At 43.3% G+C, this 22,234-nt stretch overlaps 1 protein-coding gene across 1 annotated transcript in view; it reads left to right on the top strand.

Annotated features, from left to right (window-relative positions):
- Positions 1–1,095: 1,095 nt before the first annotated feature.
- LOC121536271 (activin receptor type-1C-like) overlaps positions 1,096–22,234 on the top strand; it is a 62,976-nt gene continuing 41,837 nt past the window's right edge. Inside the window, exon 1 of the mRNA XM_041843537.1 lies at positions 1,096–1,262. Within this exon, the coding sequence (XP_041699471.1) occupies positions 1,193–1,262 (70 nt within the window). The 5' untranslated portion in view covers positions 1,096–1,192. The remainder of the gene's footprint in view (positions 1,263–22,234) is intronic.

The raw sequence follows: 22,234 nt of genomic DNA, 5'->3' as shown, positions 1-22,234 counted from the left end.
GAGGGCACGACAAAGCCTATTCCCCCTCAGGAGACTAAAAAGATTTGGCATGGGTCCTCAGATCCTCAAAAAATTCTACAGCTGCACCATCGAGAGCATCCTGACTGGTTGCATCACCGCCTGGTATGGCAACTGCTTGGCCTCTGACCGCAAGGCACTACAGAGGGTAGTGCGTACGGCCCAGTACATCACTGGGGCAAAGCTCCCTGCCATCCAGGACCTCTATACCAGGCGGTGTCAGAGGAAGGCCCTCAAAATTGTCAAAGACTCCAGCCACCCTAGTCATAGACTGTTCTCTCTGCTACCGCACGGCAAGCGGTACCGGAGTGCCAAGTCTAGGTCCAAAAGACTTCTCAACAGCTTCTACCCCCAAGCCATAAGACTCCTGAACAGCTAATCATGGCTACCCGGACTATTTGCACTGCCCCCCACCCCATCCTTTTTACGCTGCTGCTACTCTGTTAAGTATTTATGCATAGTCACTTTAACTCTACCCACATGTACATATTACCTCAACTACCTCAACTAGCCGGTGCCCCCGCACATTGACTATGCAACGGTACCCCCCTGTATATATAGCCTCCCTACTGTCACTTTATTTTACTGTATATATAGCCTCCCTACTGTCACTTTATTTTACTTCTGCTCTTTTTTTCTCAACACTTTTTTGTTGTTGTTTTATTCTTACTTTTTTGTTTAAAATAAATGCACTGTTGGTTAAGGGCTGTAAGTAAGCATTTCACTGTAATGTCTGCACCTGTTGTATTCGGCGCATGTGACCAATAAAATTTGATTTGATTTGATTTGATTAAAACGTTCTCAGAACCTCCCTGTAACCTAAAAATTAACATTCCCAGAACAGGCCAAATTGTCACTTCTGTTCGCAAAACGTTCCGTTTTACCAGTCAGGAAACGTATGTGGCTTACTTCCCACAACCAATGTGAAACCAAAAACAGACGTTCCCACAGCTTTCAAGTAACCAAATGTGCTAGCTGGGGAGCGTTAATCCTTTTAAATTCCAGTCGACAGAGGCGGAGCAAATCTGCCTGCTTATTCAGCTCTCTCACTGGTTATTTAGAGTGGAGCAATGCGAAGTGTGCACATGACGGACTTAAACACTAAAGTAATGATTTTCTCTAGAATAGTGGTGTAGACAGTGCGTCCACGAACCAAGCAGATGTGGCTCCGACCATGATTAATCCCAGGCTCCACACGGTAGAAGCGGCGTTGATATTTATATCCGTTGCACAGCTGAGCACAGGTAGGCTATAAGACAAACTTTGTGCGACCACTGCATGTATCATGTGTTTCGTGAGAACTTGTTTAGGCGGTAATTGTAGGCTGTTTTTCTGTGTCCTATTTTGCAGTTGGACTTTAAATTTAGGCTACAGCCTGACAGTTTGAGTGGACTCAATCATATGATGACTGCCGTTCATATATGATACAGTTTGCTACATCTTTTTGTTAACACATTTTGTATCCTGAACATTAAGTAAAATAGCTACACTCTATAACCATATGAAAAGTAGCTAATGTCAAAAGATCAGTCTAAAGCGCTTGGTTTATTTTGAATCAACGTGATAGAAGTTAACATATGCATGTGCTCAGTTCATATGACTTGGCTAGGCTGTAGGCTACTATGTCATAAACCTAATTCACTCTAGTTTTCAAATTAATTGCTTTCGCTGAGACTGAATTTGTTCCACCTTTCTAAACTGAACCAAACACAAATTGTAATACCTTTTTACATTTGTATTATTAATGTAATTTTTTAAAACTATTTTCTACAGTACTATGATGAAACTGTTTTTATTCAATAGGTAGATTTAATGTAAAAGCTCTTTACATTGCTGGTCCAACTCGAGGTGTCAAAACAATGCACCCCCCTCCAACCTTAAATATTTTCACATGACCCTCCCCTTGTACACACCCCCTCCCCCATCATAACAAAATAAAAATAAATAGATATTACCACCATAAATAACAATAACTGTAGCAACCCTTTGTTTATAAACGTGGATATCGATTCGACCACTTCAGCATGTTTTTTTTGTGGCAAAGTTGATGCCATGCAGGGCTAATGGGCCAGAAGATTGAGGATTCACCGACCACCACGGACGAGCTCACTCACCCTGCCTGTTTCATTACACTACGATCAGAGCCGGCTGCAGACAAACATTTGGATGCTATAATTATATACATTAAATGCAACGAATTTTCCACCGACAGGTTTCTGTGCCAATTTCCACACAACCAATAAACCACGCATAAATGCATACCGATTACCAACTTCGAGCCTTTCTCATGGTTTGCGTTTAACACCTCAATTAAATTGATTGTCAATCCCTCCCTACCTTATGTTATTTTTAGTATTACATTGTTATTGATTACTGCATTGTTGGGTTTAGAGTTAGCAAGAAAGGCATTTCACTGTACTTGTGCATGTGACATTTAACTTGAAAACAGGATCGAATGTCATTAAACTTTTGGATGTTTTGGAACAGATGTCTCTTTCCATTAGTCGAATGTCCTTTGCGCAGTTTGGATGCTGTAATTATATTAGTGTGGATGAACGTGTGTAGGTAACCTAATCAGATTAAAACATTGTGACTAGTTGTTTATGCCACATATACACTGAGTGTACAAAACATTAGGAACACCTTCCTAATATTGAGTTGCACCTCCTTTTGCCCTCAGAACAGCCTCATCCCGTCAGGGCATGGACTCTACAAGGTGTCGAAAGCGTTCCACAGGAATGCTGGCCCATGTTGACTCCAATGTTTCCCACAGTTGTGTCAAATTGGCTGGATGTCCTTTGGGTGGTGGACCAATATTGATACACACGGGAAACTGTTGAGGGTGAAAAACCCAGCAGCGTTGCAGTTCTTGACACACTCAAAACAGTGCGCCTGGCACCTACTACCATACCCCATTCAGAGGCACTTCAATCCTTTGTCTTGCCCATTCACCTTCTGAATGTCTCAAGGCTTAAAAATATGTTTTTTACCTGTCTCCTCCCCTTCATATACACTGATTTGAAATGGATTTAACAGGTGACATCAATAAGGGATCATAGCTTTCACCTGGATTCACCTGGCCAGTTTATGTAATGGAAAGAGCAGGTGTTCCTAATGTTTTGTGTAACAAAACTCTGTGTAAAAGGTAATACATTTTTAAAAGTTAAATGACAAATATTTAGGCTATATTGAAGCGTTAGTTTCTAGGTTGATGAATAGCCGCTCGGATCGGAAAGGAGGCATGATGTGTGTTAAGCTTTCCTGAATAACTGGGCCTGCTGGGAGAGTATAGGCCTATGTGGTCGTGGGAGACTGATGATCAGCAACAGACAGCTCATCAGTATCAGAAGTAAAAATAGAACCAGACTGGTCTGCTACTGTGCCTTTCTAGAATCTATTGAGAGTAGACCCACAACTGATCCAAATGGAATGAAACAGTCAAATAACAGTGCTTTTGCTCAATTATTCAAATTACATTTTCACTGCATATTACAGCATAGAGTACAATTGTACTCACTTGAAACCAATAATGCAATTATTAATTGGATTGTGGTGTTGTAGGCTAGTCTAGGTAGGATAAATGTTTTGTCCCTTAACAAGATCAATAGGGGAGCTTTTTGAGCTGCATGTCTTCACTTTTTTAATGCGCAATGACGCACCTGGTCTCCACTGCTTATCAGCTATTCCTCTATCTTGTGGATTTTTTATAGAAAATGTGTGCAGATTTGATTCGTTTTATGCGTGGTATGATTGCTAGTTAACATATTGCAGATCTGGACAAACGATCCAACTACCACTATTGTCACTATGGATGGAGGGCAGGATAGACAGTTTACTGGTATACTATACTGAACAAAGATTTTACTGAGTTAGAGTTCATACAAGGAAATCAGTCAATTGAAATAAATTCATTAGGCCCTAATCTATGGATTGAATATGACTGGGCAGGGGCGCAGCCATGGGAGGGCATTGGCCCACCCACTTGGGAGCCAGGCCCACCCACTGGGGAGCCAGGCCCAGCCAATCAGAATGAGTTTTTCCCCCACAAAAGGGGTTTATTACAGACAGAAATACTCCTCAGTTTCAGCAGCTGTTCGGGTGGCTGGTCTCAGACGATCCCGCAGGAGAAGAAGCCGGATGTGGAGGTGCTGGGCTGGGGTGGTACACGTGGTCTGCGATTTTTAGTCGGGTTGGACGTACTGCCAAATTCTCTAAAACGACGTTGGAGGCGTCATGTGTTAGAGAATTTAACATTAAAATCCCTTGACAACAGCTCTGGTGGATGTTCCTGCAGTCAGCATGCCAATTGCACGCTCCCGCAACTTGAGACACCTGTGGTGTTGTGTGACAAAACTATGCATTTTAGAGTGGTCTTTTATTGTCCCAAGCACAAGGTGCACCTGTGTAAGGATCATGCTGTTTAAAATGTCTGGAATATTTTATTTCAACTCAGGAAACATGGGACCATCACTTTACATGTTGTTTATCTTTTTGTTCAGTGTTGACCTGTAGAGCGTAAGGGAAGTACCAAAACACCTTGATAGGGGAGGCATATGCAAGCAGATGTGGAAATGTGGCTATATCGAATACATTATATAGTAAAACCCGCTAAATGGCTTATGTAAATTAGGGGGGAAAATACACTACTATGTGCGTCCTCGTGCGCCATCGCACCCATGTTGATTTTGTCCACCCACACCAGACAGGATCAGGACACGCAGGTTGAAATATCAAAACGAACTCTGAACCAATTATATTAATTTGGGAACAGGTCGAAAAGCCTTACACATTTATGGCAATTTAGCTAGCTAGCTTGCTGTTGCTAGCTAATTTGTCCTGGTATATAAACATTGGGTTGTTATTTTACCTGAAATGCACAAGGTCCTCTACTCTGACAATTAATCCACAGATAAAAGGTTAAACAGAATTAGTTTCTAGTAATCTCTCCTTCAGGCTTCTTCTTCTTTGGACTTTATATGGCTCACTTCATCTTTCAATCACCCACGTGGGTATATGCTCCTAAAAACCAATGAGGAGATGGGAGAGGCAGGACTTGCAGCACATCAAGCATCACAAATAGAACCAAGTTCTTGTTTAGCGCCTGGCTACGCAGACGCGCGTGAGCAGTGTGGGTGCAATGATTGAATAACATGTATGGGTACATTTATTTTGCAACGCTTGCGCACGCGACTCGAGCGGTGTGGTCAGCATTTGAGGAGTAAGTTTCACACATCCCCATGTGCTACACTTGCAATAACTGTGCTATGTGGTTGTTTTTCCTACTTAGTTGAAAGCACTGTAGGTCGCTCTGAATAAGAGCATCTGCTAAATGATTACAAGGTAAAATATAAATGTAAAAAATCCTCAATGTTGTGATGAGTGAAGACTTCCATCTTCCTCATCACTTATTTGGACATTCTAGATAGAGCAGGTGTACATTCTCACTATCGAGGAATACTGATCTACATGACTGTACAGGAGCCATCTACATAACTGTACTCTGCCCTTCCCATTAGCCATAGTGAAAGGAGAGGACTGTCTTAGTGTGCCTGACCCATGGCAAGCATGGGCAGGGGCCAGAGAGGCTGCCAGAGAGCCTGCCATTTCCGCATGGGTCGGGCTGGCACAACTATCGTATAATTGTGTAGCCGACAAATATGGACAATAACCATTAACTTTACATATAATGAATAATCATAATCGTCTTAATACATTCATTTTAGGAGAAGGGAATTCAACTTCATATTCAAGTAGATATAGTTTATTAAATATACGTTTTTCATTTTGACATGAAATGGGTCAAGTTGGCAATAATTTTACGAGCAGAACAACACGGTCGGGAGGAGAACATTCATTTTCAAAAGTTCATAGCGGTTTTTAAGACTGGGTGTCACCAAAGCTGTGTTGTATTCATTAGGTACATTTCCCTCCGTATGTATTTGGACAGTGAAGCTACAGTTTAAATTTGACTCTCTACTCCAGCATTTTGGATTTGACATCAAATGTTTCATGAGGTGACACAGAATGTCACCTTTATTTGAGGGTATTTTAATACATATCTGTTTTACTGTTTAGAAATGTGTGACGAGTACTGAGGATACGAAGAGGCAGGACGCAGACGCAGGAATTAACAATGTAAAGGTTTACTTAATGTAACAGGTCAAAGAATTACAGATTTTTGCAACCGTTCATTTTCTATTTTTTATTTTATTTTGTGAGTTGATTTCACCAAAATATTGTATTGTTCAGCATTTCGTGTAGTCTACAGATATTGGGAGAGTTAGTTGTGTAAGTGCGCCCTCTAGAGTTGGTTTGGTTATATGCGGAGGGAGGTCATGCTTTTCTCAGTCTGCATTGTACTCGGCTGGGAGAGGCGGATTCTGGTCGAGGGTAGAGTTTTGAACATTTTCTCTCTTTGATGTTGAACAGATTGAGAGAGTTGTACACAATAAAGTGCCTTCAAGTACGCCAGTGTCTTGTCTTCAGTGCACCGGAACACAACGCAGTAGTCGGCAACGAGCAGAACGAGCCGGCTACATTGGTGCCGTGACCCGGATATCTTCGCTTCAGATCATCGCCAGGGTGATCGCCGGTGGTTGCTGTGACAAGTAGGAACCTCTTCGGAACGTTGACAAGTAGAAGGGCAAACATTAATGTGTAAATTGTAGCTCTTAATTGCTTACCTCAGCTACTTCTATCATTGTACAATTTTTTTTTCATATTCACATGTTTTGGTGATTCACATATCATTACCATAGTCTATTACAACTTTCTATTTAAAAAAAATGGCTGATGGCAAGGATGCGCAGACACCATTTAGTGTTGGAGATGCTGCAGGGGTAAGCCTGGGGAGGGGCAGGTTTATGAGTATGGTGGAGAGCACGCCGGTTAGGGGGTGCTGGTATACTAGGCAGACCTGTACTCTCGTCCACACGCTTACGCACTGATGAATATTCCCCCCGCACCACACATGCGTAGCTTAGGAGATGCTCCAGACATTGCAAGCAGCGTTAGTTCAGGGGGCTGTCCTGCATTTTCATACACTCACACCCAAACAGATGAACATTCTCCACGTCAGCCAGTGTCTAGTTCACATGTGAGTTCTGCAGACCTAGGGAGTCTCATCACACAGTTAGCTCATGAAATAGGAGAGAACATTGCTAGCCAATTACAGAGATCTGTTGGTAGTGCAGATAACCAAACCACTCCCTACGCCTAGCCTGAACTTAGGATATGGACAGTCTGATTTGAACATGACAGGAGTAAAGTTAGTCATGAAGACAGATGTCAAAGAGCCGCCGTACTTCAGGGGTGATGGAACAGACAAACACACAGTGCATGAGTGGGAAGAGATTATGAGCGTTTACCTGAATAAGAGGGGTGTACACCCACAAGAGCACTCCCAGGAGATAATGTCAAGACTAATGGGAAAGGCTAGAGACATTGTTAAAGTTACCCTGCGCAGTATGCCATCGCTGCAGCCAGCTGAGAACTCCAAGCTTCGTCTTTGATATTCTGAAACAACATTTCAGTGAGTTAACCTACTCCTCTATGCCTTTAGCAGATTTCTATAACACACTTCCTCTGGCTGGAGAAAGTCCCATGGACTATTGGATACGCTTGAACAAGGCTGTGGATGTCGGAGATGAGTGTCTGAGAAGGCAGGGCGAAACATTGAGGACCCCTCTCACGAAGTCACAATGATGCTGGTGAAACACTGTCCCGACCCGCTCTTACAAGTGTCCTAAAGTGCAAAACAGCTGAAAAGTGGACAGCAAATGAGATTCATGAACACCTCGTTGAACATCAGAGAGAGGCTAGAACAATGTGTCAAGCCAAATCTTATCGGCCAAAGAACATTGGTGCACATGCTCAGGCATTAACCACAGAGACAGTCGCTGCTGAAAACCCAACAGACCTTACTGGTTACCCAAAGGCAATGGGGCTTCCATCCTCTCCTCAGACAGAGAGCATCTGCATGCAGTCTCTCATTGGCTTGCTGGACCGTGTGCTAGAGCAGACGGCACACACAACAGCAGTCGTGCCACCAAGCAGGGGGCCAGCAGCCATTGTTCAGAGTAGATGTAAAGTCTGTCAGTCTGCCGAACATTCAACTACTGCACACTGTAGACAGGCGAACCTCTGTATGGGCTGTTACAAGCCCGGCCACTGGAAGAGAGAATGCCAACAGCGCCGGCCAAGAATTAACGCTCAGCCACAGTTAGTGCACACACCACCTAACTCTGAGCAAGTTGGAGCCAGTTTAAACTAGATAGCTCACATACGGAAAGGGGATGTGTGAGCGTTGAAGATTCAACCCTTGAAAAAAGTGAAGAATTGAAGGAGATGTATGTCAATGTCTGTAAAGCAATGTCTGATAATTGCACGGTAATTGTTCAGAATATTCACAGAGTTGAGACGTTCAGTGAGTTATTTCACGCACCGGTGACAGTTAATGGCTGTGCTCAGTTGCAAGGGCTCCTCGATACAGGCTCAATGGCCTGCACGATAAGTGAAGAGGCAGAGCAGAGACTACTATCGGATAGCCGTCTTGACCCCACATCAAGAACTCTCACAGCATATCATCCTTGTTGGCTGTGGAGGAGTACAAGTGCGCCCCAAGTGCATGTATGACATAGAACTAAGTCTGTATGGGGTAAAGTGCATGGTCCCAGTTCTGGTGATCACTGGTCAGAAAGACGACATAATAGTAGGCACCAACATGTTGAAACGTGTACTGCATCAGCTGAAAAACGAGAACAGTTATTGGACACTTATCTCGAGCAACACAAAAGGGTCTCCAGATGGCGAACAGTTTCTAGAAATGATGACCAGTCTCACAAGATGGAGGGGTGAAGATGTCCCAGGAAAAGTAGGGACAGTGAAGCTAACTCAGGCGGTGACTCTCCTTCCCAAACAAGAGTACCTGCTGTGGGGAAGACTGCCAAGTAATATACCCAAGTCACCTGGGAGTACAGTTATGGTGGAGCCTACAACCTCCAGGTGTGTGCCTCGGGGGCATTATGGTGGGGAGAGTGGTAACACCGTTATGGGGAGATGGCTGGACTCCCATGAAAGTCACTAATATCTCAGACAAACCACTCACACTGAAAAGGAACAGCAAGCTTGCGGACGTCTCTACTTGTGTTGCAGCTGAAGATCTCACACTGTTCCAGGGTTCCTGTCAGAGTGATGCTGGCTCTGTTGGAGTGACTCATGTGAAACAGGACGACAACGGTGACCTGAAAGACAGACTGCAGAAGTCTGGTCTAGGAAATGTCGACATTGATCATTGTGAAGCGAGCCCCTCCACCAAGCTCCAACTTGTGACATTGCTGGAGAAATATCAGGATATATTTTCAAAGCATAATCTTGACTGTGGAGAAGCCAAGGGCTTCATATCGCAGAGTGCCGCCAGCCCACTATCAAAAGCTGCGCCAAGTTCTCACCGAGATGGAGGAACAGGAAATCATACGGAAATCAATGAGTGAATATGCTTCTCCACTCGTGATGGTTTGGAAGAAAAATGGCGACCTCCGGATATGCACAGACTTTCGATGGCTGAATGCAAGAACTATCAAGGATGCTCATCCTTTGCCCCATCAATCGGACTGCTTGGCTGCCCTTGGCGGTAATGCTGTCTTCAGCACCATGGACCTCACGTCTGGATTTTATAACTTGCCCATGCATGAGGAGGACAAAAAAGTATACCGCCTTCACAACACCATTAGGCCTGCACGAGTATAACAGAATGCCACAGGGGCTTTGCAACAGTCCAGCGTCCTTCATGAGGATGATGATGAGTATCTTTGGCGATCTTAACTTCAGCAGTCTCTTGTGCTACCTAGATGATCTCTTGATATTTGCCCCCAATGAACAGCAGGCCCTCAGCAGATTAGAGGTTGTTTTCCAGAGGCTACGGGAGCACAATCTAAAGTTGAGTCCAAAAAAATGCCATCTGTTGCGGAGATCTGTGAAGTTTCTCGGACACATCGTTGACAGTGACGGTGTTGCTGTTGACCCAGAGAAGGTCGAGGTCATCACCAAAATGTCAAAGAGGGACTTGATGGAAGATGATGGCTGCACTCCCTTCAGTTCGCAGAGTGAAGTCGTTCCTGGGGATGGTATTTTATTACCAACACTACATACCAAATTGCTCCTCCATCGCAAAACCCCTGTTTGCTCTCACAGCTGGCCAGAAACGGAGAGGAAAGGCCGGGAAGTACAGTCAGAATGCGGGAGTCTACAGAAAGCTCAAACCTGCGGATTGGACCCTTGACTGCGATTCCGCTTTCGCCGGCCTTAAGGAGAAGCTCCTGAATTGTGTGGTCCTTAGCCATCCAGACTTTACTAAGCCCTTGGTTTTGTCCATTGATGCGTCTCTTGATGGCCTTGGGGCAGTTCTGTCCCAGATACCAGAAGGAGAAACGAAGGCACGCCCGATCGCCTTTGCCAGCAAGACCCTCACTGGCTCACAAAAGAGGTATCCTGCTCACCGACTGGAGTTCTTGGCGCTCAAATGGAGTGTTTGTGAAAAATTCAGCCACTGGTTGAAAGGCCACACTTTTACAGTGTGGACCGACAATAATCCTTTGACCTATATAATGACCAAACCAAAACTTGACGCTTGCGAACAGAGGTGGGTGGCAAAGCTTTCCCCCTACACCTTCAGTATCAAACACATTCCTAAAACACATTCCTAAAGAACATTGTGGCAGATGCCCTGAGTAGAGATCCGTTTGCTAAATCAGTGAGCCAAAGGTTGATCAGTGAGCCCTATGGAAGTCTTTTGGCCGAGGCGGAGGGAACCAAAGAGGAGAAAGTCCAAGATCTCTTCCGGAGTAAGACCCAGTGTCTCCAGGCACTTGATGCAGGGTGCTGTGTAACTATGGACCCCACTCAAGACAGGCTGGCCGGCAGTCAAGAACCCTCTCATGTGAAATCTGCTTGTGAAGCTCATGTAGAGTGGGAAAGGGGAGCAGAGATAAGAGCAACACAGTTTCTCAATGTTCTTCCCCAGGCGGTGCCCTCAGAACAAGACACACTTCCAGCCCTCTCCATCGGCGAGCTGAGGCACAGCCAGGAAATAGATCCAGTTATCAGGGAAGTCCTGCCACTCATTCAGAGGGGTGAGCCACCACCTAGGCGAGGGAGGAGGAGGTTAGCTCTTACGACCCAGACACTGTGCAAGCAGTGGCATCATCTAAAAGTCCAGGACGGAGTCCTATATAGGGTAACCAAAGACCCATTAAGCAGAGAGAAGAGGTATCAGTTTGTGCTGCCTGCTAGCTTGAAGGCCAAAGCTCTCGCTGGTGTGCATGACTTCGCTGGGCATCAAGGGCAGGCTAGGACAGCACACCCTCGCCCGACAGCGTTTCTTCTGGCCGCAAATGGGAAGAGACATCAAGGAATATGTGAAATGCTGCCAACGCTGTATCCTTGCAAAGACCCCTGAACCAGCTGCCCGAGCTCCCTTGGAGAGCATTCGCACTCGGCACCCATGGAGCTGGTGTGCATTGATTTTTGGAGTGCTGAGGACTCTAAGCAAAGATCTGTCGATGTGTTAGTCATAACAGACCACTTTACAAAATTGGCTCATGCCTTTCCTCACGTAAACCAAACTGCAAAGCAAATAGCGAAGAAGTTATGGGATAACGTATTCTGCATCTACGGTTTCCCAGAGCGAATACATTCTGATCAAGGGGCCAATTTTGAAAGCAAACTCATAGCTGAACTCCTCAGCCTCACAGGGATTAAGAAAACACACACAACAGCATACCATCCCATGGGAAATGGGCAAACCGAAAGGTTCAATAGGACACTTGGCAGTATGTTGCGTGCCCTACCCCTGACAGCTAAGCAACACTGGGCCCAACAGATACAGACTTTGACTTTTGCGTATAATGCCACCACTCATGAAACAACTGGATATCCTCCATTCTATTTGATGTATGGTCGAGTGCCCAGACTCCCAGTAGACATGGTCTTCAAACAAGTCTTGAGGGATCCAGTCGTGGTGAATTATAAGACCTATGCAGAGAAACTGATGGCGAACCTCCATGTGGCTGCCGACATAGCTCAGCAGCATGCGAGGAAAGGACAGCAACATCAAGCTGATGGCTACAACAAGAGAGTTCGTGGAACCCACTTGAACGTTGGCGACCGAGTTTTTGTTAGCTAATAAAGCAGAGAGAGGGAAGAGGAAGTTAGCGGATAAGTGGGAAGCCACTATGTATACCATCATAGACCGGAACCCTCAGACTCACGTTTACAAAGTCAGAGACGAAAGTGGGAAAACAAAAGTTGTTCATCGGAATTTGATGTTGGACGTGAGCTTCTTGCCCATGCCAGAACTAAGCGATGAAGAGACGAATGGAGCTGCCTCGGATGTGGCCAGTGAGTTTCAGCCTCCTTCTGTTGATGCTTTGAGTGGCCTAGCAGTAGATGCTTCTGAGGACCGTACATGTTCGTGGTTAAACGCATCCTCTGACTCTGAGTCTATTGGAGAAGCTGATGAGTCTGAGATGGAGAATGAGACGCCCCGCTCTCTGTCCAGGAGGTCTGTTCAGCTGACACCCACGGGAGCCCAGTCTGAAGAGGTCAGAGGCCAAGGGGAAAATGAATGCTCACCTGTGGGAGACTTGTCGGATTCCAGTGACCCCCTGATTTGCACATGACTGACACTGACTCTGTTGCCCCCAGTTGATGTTCCTGACTTAGATGAGACAGGGTCTTCGGACGTCAATTCACCTGTTACACTGATTGATAGTCAGATACCCTCCCAAGTACAAGGGTTTGAAAGTCAGGTTGTCAGAACACGTACTGGCAGGGTTGTTAAGGCAGTCGATCGCTTGATAGAGAACATGGTGCAAAACCACTCACCAAGGGTTTTGTTACAGGAGTCAGAAGGTCACTGTCTTTCCGTTCTTTATTTTAGATACATTTTTGAGATTGAGATATTTTTCTTTATTACCAGTAGTATGACCTGGGTCATGAGATGTTCATAATGGAGGGAAAGTGTTCCAAGATTTCATATGATGTATAAGGCATCATATTCACTAGAAGGGGCAGTAGCCTGATCAACTGCTGTTTTCTTTTAACTTACTTTGTAAGTAGCTTTATACGCTGTATATGGGAAATGGAGTCCCAGGGCTATCTTGGACCAAGTGGACAAGAGTTTTATTCTATATGTTTTTGGTTATTTTCCACCCTCGAAGTGTGAAGGATTTTGGTGAAATTAAAGAGGGGTGAATGTAACAGGTCAAAGAATTACAGATTTTTGCAACCGTTCATTTTCTATTTTTTATTTTATTTTGTGAGTTGATTTCACCAAAATATTGTATTGTTCAGCATTTCGTGTAGTCTACAGATATTGGGAGAGTTAGTTGTGTAAGTGCGCCCTCTAGAGTTGGTTTGGTTATATGCGGAGGGAGGTCATGCTTTTCTCAGTCTGCATTGTACTCGGCTGGGAGAGGCGGATTCTGGTCGAGGGTAGTTTTGAACATTTTCTCTCTTTGATGTTGAACAGATTGAGAGAGTTGTACACAATAAAGTGCCTTCAAGTACGCCAGTGTCTTGTCTTCAGTGCACCGGAACACAACGCAGTAGTCGGCAACGAGCAGAACGAGCCGGCTACATTAACACTGAGCAAGAGAACAACAAAAAGCGAGTGACGACATGACACTAACAATCACACACAACACAACACTGAACAGTCCAGGGCTATATATGGGTGGTGATGAGGTGATTAGGGTGCGTTGGGTTTCCATTCCGGTGTTGCCGAGGTGGTGCACTCAGACCGGTGGCTCAGTAGACCGGTGGCTCAGTAGACCGGCGAATCAGAGCGCAGAGGGGAGCAACGGGAGGAGACGTGACAAAATTAAAGCACTTTATTTATCCAGTCCCCCCATTTGAAGAAGTCATAAGTATTTGGATATATTCACTTAGTGTATTAAAGTAGTCAAAAGTTCAGTATTTGGTCCCATATTCCTTGCACATAATGACTACATCAAGATTGTGACTTTACAAACTTGTTGGATTCATTTACAGCTTTGTTTTCCCAATAGGAAGCGAGTGTAGATGTTTCCTGAGTGGCGCAGTGGTCTCATGGGCGGCGCACAATTGGCCCAGCGTCGTCCAGGGTAGGGGAGGGAATGGCCGGAAGGGATGTAGCTCAGTTGATAGAGCATGGCGTTTGCAACGCCAGGGTTGTGGGTTCGATTCCCACGGGGGGCCAGTATAAAAATAAATAAAAGATATGTATTCACTAACTGTAAGTCGCTCTGGATAAGAGCGTCTGCTAAATGACTAAAATGTAAATGAGTCACTTTCCTGAATAACTGGGCCTGCTGGGGGCATATGTGGCCACATTATTATAGGACGACTTGGGAGAATGATGAGCCATAACAGACGGTGCATCTCAGTGTCAGAAGTTTAATAAAAATACAGCCAGACTGGCCTCCTACTGTGCCTTTCTAGACCTTATGAATTTATGAGTGATCCAAATGGAATGAATCATTCAAATCATAGGGCTTTTGCTTCGTTATTCAAATTACACCTTCACTGCAGTTTACAGCCTAGAGTAGAATTTTGTACCCACTTAAAAACAATAATGCAATTGAAGTTCCGTGATTGCCGTGGCACCACGAGGTCGCTTAGGCAGAGGGCTTCTGTACATTTGTAAATATTACATATTTTCCCCGTGTTTTTTGTTTGAATCTTCTTACTTAATTTTTTTTTTTTTGATTTTGAACAGCCAAATGTGTATAGGTTAAGTCTGGATTGCATCTATTTGTTTCCTGCCTATGAATTCATGGAAAATCATATTTCTAAAGATGGCTAGCTAGCAATGCTACCAGGTTACGGTAGCAATGCTAGCTGGTGTATTTTGATTTGAAAACATCAGACTATTTATTTTCTGTTTCGACGGTCTCCTAACCCAATAAATAGGACTACAATGCATGGTGAGCTGGAAGTGACAATTTGATTGCTCAGGAAGTTATCATCTGAAGTTATGAGCAGCTGTCATAATTATCCTGAGTGAGTGAGAGCTCAAACAAACTTAATCTCGTTCTACAAGACCAGAGAGTCAACAGCTACGGAGAAATTTGTCAGACCACAGGAACGGCAAGGCGCGGGTGAGACGCCTTCAACGGAGTGAACTGTGCTCATCCCATGTGGTTCCTTCTTGACTGTCGCTCCATCTGTTGGAGGCTTGAAACACTCAACTTTCAACTTCGGCTAAAAATCGTAATCCAGACCTACTCTATCATATATCTGTATTATTTTATTGTTTTTGCTTTTTCAAGCGCTTTGAGATTATTTTTGTAATTAAGTGCTATAGAAGTTAAATCAATTAATATTATTTTTTCATTGCATTGTGGTATTGTAGGCTAGTCTAGGATCATTGTATTGTCCCTAAACAAGATCAATAGGGAAGCATTTTGAGCTGCGTGTCTCATGTCTTCAATGTTCTTTCAATGCGCAATGACGCACATGGCCTCCGCTGCCTATCAGCTATTCCTCCTTGTTCTTGTGGATTTATATAGAAAATTGGTGCAGCTTTGAAGGACTGTATGTGTGGTATGATTGCTAGTAGTTAGCCTATTGCAGATCTAGACAGACGTTTCACCTACCACTATTAGAGTAGAGGGCAGGATAGACAGACTGGTAGACAATATTGACCTGCGGTATAGTTAGCGCGTGGAAAAGTGCAGTGCATAAGGGAAGGACCAAAACACCTTGATAGGGGAGGTGCATGCAAGCAGATGAGGACATTTTGGCTAGGATGGAAGAAATTATATAGTAAAATCTGCAAAAGGACGAATGTAAACCAGTGAAAATAGCACTACCTTACCTTGAGCCCAATTAAAACAATAAAATAAAACGCACACAATTCTCCCCAAAGCCAAAAAAAAGAGTTAGACAAACCTCCCCCTATTTTGGACATTCTGTACTGTCGCCTCATATGAAACGTTTGTAAAATGCAGGAGTATAGAGCCAAATTTACAATTTTAGCTTCACTGTCCAAATACATATGAGGGGAGTGTAGTTTATAGATTTCAACCAATTAAAAAATAAATTAATAGATGCATTATGATGCATTATAAGGTTAAAACATTTTTCTACAAACATGATTTATTACAATAACTGTGTTCCCATTTGCATAACAATTATTTGTTAACCCAAACTCCATAATCATCACAACCCTACCCATGGGGATAAGCAAGAATGGCAAGTGAGACCCAATCATCACTATGAGAGAATTATGAGTTGCATTCGTATAGTACAGTTCAAATCAATGACCATTTGTAAACAGTACAAGCTGCTAGTATTAAAACAATTTGCAATGTGGTTTTATAGTGATTTGTCATGATTGTGAACCACAGATGGCAATTAAGACATATCCAGAGCCACAGGTTGCCTGCCTGTCAGAGCTGTTTTCCCCCCATTTAGTTCTCTTTCTTGTAAATAGGCACTCATCTACTCTGCCTCATTTGCAGTCTTACCATTGACAGGTTAGGTTGAGTGCAGCTACTTTCTCTCTCTCTTTGCACTTTATGATTAGGTATAATTTACCAGACATCTGTTCACAGTAGAGTGCCTCTTATGCCAGAAACCCTCTTGTATTTTAGTGTGCCTGCCCATGCTTGCCAGTGGACAGGCACACTAAGATACAGACCTCTCCTTTCACTATGGCTAATGGGAAGGGCAGAGTATAATGTAAACACTCAATGGTAGATGGAGCGGCAGGTAGCCTAGTTTTGATCCCAGCTCAGATGGGAAAATCTGGTGTGGAGTGAGCCAGCATCATCCTAGATACATCGCCTGCCGTTGTGCCCTTTAGCAATGCACTTAAACCCCTATTATTGCTCCAGGGGCTCTGCGCGGTGGCTGACCCATTGCTTCCAGCCCCTCAGGGGTATGTGTGCGTCTCGGTTGGGTTGAGTTGTGAGCATAAAGACACATTTCCATTCTCTGTAAGTTAAGGGCCAATAAAGTATATCTTATCAGGAACTGACCTCACAATTAAGGTGTGTTGCGGTCATCATTTAGTTTTTTCTTCTTCAAAATTAGTGGCAATTGTTTCAATTACAATTTCTATTAAATGTTTGGTCCGTGTCAGGCAGCCAGACCCATTTGATGCCTACTCCTGGAGCAAAAGCATGCTCGTGTTAAAAATGCTTTGTCAGGAATAGGCTCAATCTTGGAAACGGGCCCAAAGACTTATGACAGTGTGTGTGTGTGTGTGTGTGTGTGTGTGTGTGTGTGTGTGTGTGTGTGTGTATATATACACTATCAGTCAAAAGTTTGGACACACCTACTAATTCCAGGGTTTTTCTTAATTTTTTACTATTTTCTACATTGTAGAATAATAGTGAAGACAAACTATGAAATAACACATATGGAATCATGTAGTAAAGTGTTAAACAAATCAAAATATATTTTGCATTTTAGATTCTTCAAATAGCCAACCTTTGTCTTGATGACAGCTTTGCACACTCTTGGCCTTCTCTCAACCAGCTTCATGAGGAATGCTTTTCCAACAGTCTTGAAGGAGTTCCCACATATGCTGAGCACTTGTTGGCTGCTTTCCCTTCACTCAGCGGTCCACCTCATCCCAAATCATCTCAATTGGGTTGAGGTCGGGTGATTGTGGAGGCCAGGTCATCTGATGCAGCACTCCGTCACTCTCCTTGGTCAAATAGCCCTTAAACAGCCTGGAGGTGTGTTTTGGGTCATTGTCCTGTTGAAAAACAAATGATAGTCCCACTAAGCGCATACCAGATGGGATGGCGTATCGCTGCAGAATGCTGTGGTAGCCATGCTGGTTAAGTGTTCCTTGAATTCTAAATAAATCACTGACAGTGTCACCAGCAAAGCACCCCACACATCACACCTCCTTCATGCTTCACGGTGGGAACCACACATGTGGAGATCATCCGTTCACCTACTCTGCATCTCACAAAGACACGGCGGTTGGACACAAAAATCTCAAATTTGGATTCATCAGACCAAAGGACAGATTTCCACCGGTCTAATGTCCATTGCTCGTGTTTCTTGGCCCAAGCAAGTCTCTTCTTCTTATTGGTGTCCTTTAGTAGTGGTTTCTTTGCAGCAATTCGACCATGAAGGCCTGATTCACGCAGTCTCCTCTGAACAGTTGATGTTGAGATGTGTCTGTTACTTGAACTCTGTGAAGCATTTATTTGAGCTGCAATCTGAGGTGCAGTTAACTGTAATGAACTTATCCTCTGCAGCAGAGGTAACTCTGAGGAAGACCCATGAGAGCCAGTTTCATCATAGCGCTTGATGGTTTTTGCGACTGCACTCGAAGAAACTTTGAAAGTTCTTAATGTTCCAGATTGACTGACCTTCATGTCTTAAAGTAATGATGGACTGTCGTTTCTCTTTGCTCTTGCCATAATATGGACTTTTACCAAATAGGGGTGGTATACAGAAGATACCCCTATCTTGTCACAACACAACTGATTGGCTCAAATGCATTAAATTCCACAAATTAACTTTTAACAAGGCACACCTGTTAATTGAAATGCATTCCAGGTGACGACCTGAAGCTGGTTGAGAGAATGCCAAGAGTGTGAAAAGCTGTCATCAAAGCAAAAGGATACTTTGAAGAATCTCAAATATAAAATATAGTTTGATTTGTTTAACACTTTTTTGGTTACTACATGATTCCATATGTGTTATTTCATAGTTTTGATTTCTTCACTAATATTCAACAATAAGAAAATACTACAAACAAAGAAAAACCCTTGAATGAGTAGGTGTGTCCAAACTTTTGACTGGTTGTGTGTGTGTGTGTGTGTGTGTGTGTGTGTGTGTGTATATGTATATATATATATATATATATATATATATATATATATATATATATATATATATGTATATATATATGTATATGTGGGGAAAAAAAGTATTTAGTCAGCCACCAATTGTGCAAGTCCTCCTACTTAAAAAGATGAGAGAGGCCTGTAATTTTCATCATAGGTACACGTCAACTATGGCAGACAAATTGAGGAAAAAAAATCCAGAAAATCACATTGTAGGATTTTTAATGAATTGATTTGCAAATGATGGTGGAAAATAAGTATTTGGTCACCTACAAACAAGCAAGATTTCTGGCTCTCACAGACATGTAACTTCTTCTTTAAGAGGCTCCTCTGTCCTCCACTCGTTACCTGTATTAATGGCACCTGTTTTGAACTTATCAGTATAAAAGACACCTGTCCACAACCTCAAACAGTCACACTCCAAACTCCACTATGGCCAAGACCAAAGAGCTGTCAAAGGACACCAGAAACAAAATTGTAGACCTGCACCAGGCTGGGAAGACTGAATCTGCAATAGGTAAGCAGCTTGGTTTGAAGAAATCAACTGTGGGAGCAATTATTAGGAAATGGAAGACATACAAGACCACTGATAATCTCCCTCGATCTGGGGCTCCACGCAAGATCTCACCCCGTGGGGTCAAAATGATCACAAGAACGGTGAGCAAAAATCCCAGAACCACACGGGGGGACCTAGTGAATGACCTGCAGAGAGCTGGGACCAAAGTAACAAAGCCTACCATCAGTAACACACTATGCCGCCAGGGACTCAAATCCTGCAGTGCCAGACGTGTCCCCCTGCTTAAGCCAGTACATGTCCAGGCCCGTCTGAAGTTTGCTAGAGTGCATTTGGATGATCCAGAAGAGGATTGGGAGAATGTCATATGGTCAGATGAAACCAAAATAGAACTTTTTGGTAAAAACTCAACTCGTCGTGTTTGGAGGACAAAGAATGCTGAGTTGCATCCAAAGAACACCATACCTACTGTGAAGCATGGGGGTGGAAACATCATGCTTTGGGGCTGTATTTCTGCAAAGGGACCAGGACGACTGATCCGTGTAAAGGAAAGAATGAATGGGGCCATGTATCGTGAGATTTTGAGTGAAAACCTCCTTCCATCAGCAAGGGCATTGAAGATGAAACGTGGCTGGGTCTTTCAGCATGACAATGATCCCAAACACACTGCCCGGGCAACGAAGGAGTGGCCTAGCCAGTCTCCAGATCTCAACCCCATATAAAATCTTTGCATGATCTGCATGGAGGAATGGGCCAAAATACCAGCAACAGTGTGTGAAAACCTTGTGAAGACTTACAGAAAACATTTGACCTGTGTCATTGCCAACAAAGGGTATATAACAAAGTATTGAGAAACTTTTGTTATTGACCAAATACTTATTTTCCACCATAATTTGCAAAAAAAATTCATTAAAAATCCTACAATGTGATTTTCTGGATTTATTTTTTCTTTTCATTTTGTCTGTCATAGTTGACGTGTACCTATGATGAAAATTACAGGCCTCTCATCTTTTTAAGTGGGAGAACTTGCACAATTGGTGGCTGACTAAATACTTTTTTCCCCCACTATATATATATATATATATATATATATATTAAAAACAACAACAACTGAGTGATGGCAGAAGTCACCTAGGAATATTGTAAAGGCATATGGACAAGTGAAGTCATACTGTTTACAATAAAACATCTATTTGGAATGGATTAGTATATTTATCAGCAGTGTTGTGGGGCGTTCTGATAGTCAGAGAAATCAAGCTTTGCTCAGACATGTAGCAGGGACCTGAGATAAGGACCTGAGCGATTTCCAACAGCTCCATATCAACCAGGCAAACATTTCCTATGCTCCTATAAAAGTTGGACATAGTCCCATCCAGTGGCGGTCGGTGCCGTTTTTAAGATGAGGGAGGACGATTATTTTCATGAGCATGGCCTTATTTCTATTACAGCATATTGGATGACTGTCATTCATATTCCATTCACCCAGTTCAATGTAACATCGATAGGTTTAGGGTACTACATGATACTCAAATTTTCCCTATACCCATCATGAGGTTGCTACAACCTAGCCTATGAATGAAAGTTTACAACGTAGGTGCACACAGGTCGAGAATTTTTTTGGTGACACATTCTATACCGCCTTGCACACTCTTGCCTGCATCTAGCTGTTCTAGGGTGTAATCATTAGTCCAACAGTTGCAAACGAGAGTTTCTATTGGACAAATTCAGGTATGTTTATCATTGTTCTGTTTGCTTCGTTTAAGAAACGTTTTTCAACATATTAGGCGGAATGAATACATCCCTGATCACACCAAACACAGTTCACTTTCATAGCAGCCACATACAAACAGCTCGTTGTATTCCTTCTCGCACCTCCGCGCTCTCCTCCTCTAACCTTTTCCCTTCGCCTGTGGACTTCAATGCACAAGACATCAGCTGTCTGTGACCAAGTGATAAAACCTTTCCAAGCCAAACCTTCATATCATAACCGCTACACACAGCCTACATTGTTGTCACCATATTAGCTAAAAGTCATAGTGAACATAGCTAGTAGAACTAATGTGTTACCATAATTACTGTGTAAGTCTATGGAAGAAGGTGAGAACCATGAGCCTCCTAGGTTTTGTATTGAAGTCAATGTACGCAGAGGAGGACAGAAGCTAGCTGTCCTCCGGCTACACCCTGGTGCTACCCTACAGAGTGCTGTTAAGGTTACTGTAGACCTTCATTGCAAAACAGTGTGTTTTAATCAATTATTTGGTGACGTCAATATATTTAGAATAGAATAACTTTTTTAATATTTCTCTATTTTTATTAAATTCACTAAGGAGGATGGTCCTCCCCTTCCTCCACTGGTCCCATCCTACAGAATAGACCACCAATTCCTTGTGAGTAGGAGAGCCCTGCTGTCCTCGTGGCTTTATCAAAACAGGGCAGGAGTGGGTAGACGCTCCAAGAAGAGCACAATATTATCTGGGTGTTTAAACTAAGAGGCATTATAGGGTAATCTTTTATTTATTTTTTTAAGAGCATGTCCAGGATTACATAACAGGCAGGAAGCCTCCGCTTCAAAAGAGCGAATGGCCACTAGCCATAATGGTCACTATCCATGGAGGTCTGTAGGAGACATTGGTCAATGGCCACTCAGCACTTCCTATTGTAGTACTGAAAGAATGTATGCAAAGTGTTTCTAAATTGATAAAAACGACTGTTTTCCATGCTGTAGCTGAGACTGCTTGTCCTAAAACATGAGGTATACAGTTGTTAATTTTGTTCTTCAGAAGTCTAAGTGATATGCAAGCCTGGCAAGAAAGGCTCTAGAAAATCACAAAATTAGGCGTGTACTAAG

This window comes from Coregonus clupeaformis, chromosome 23 (assembly GCF_020615455.1).
Source record: "Coregonus clupeaformis isolate EN_2021a chromosome 23, ASM2061545v1, whole genome shotgun sequence".
NCBI classification, from domain to species: Eukaryota; Metazoa; Chordata; class Actinopteri; order Salmoniformes; family Salmonidae; genus Coregonus; species Coregonus clupeaformis.
Note: the sequence above shows the minus strand (reverse complement) of the source record. Positions and strands in the feature narration are given on the sequence as shown.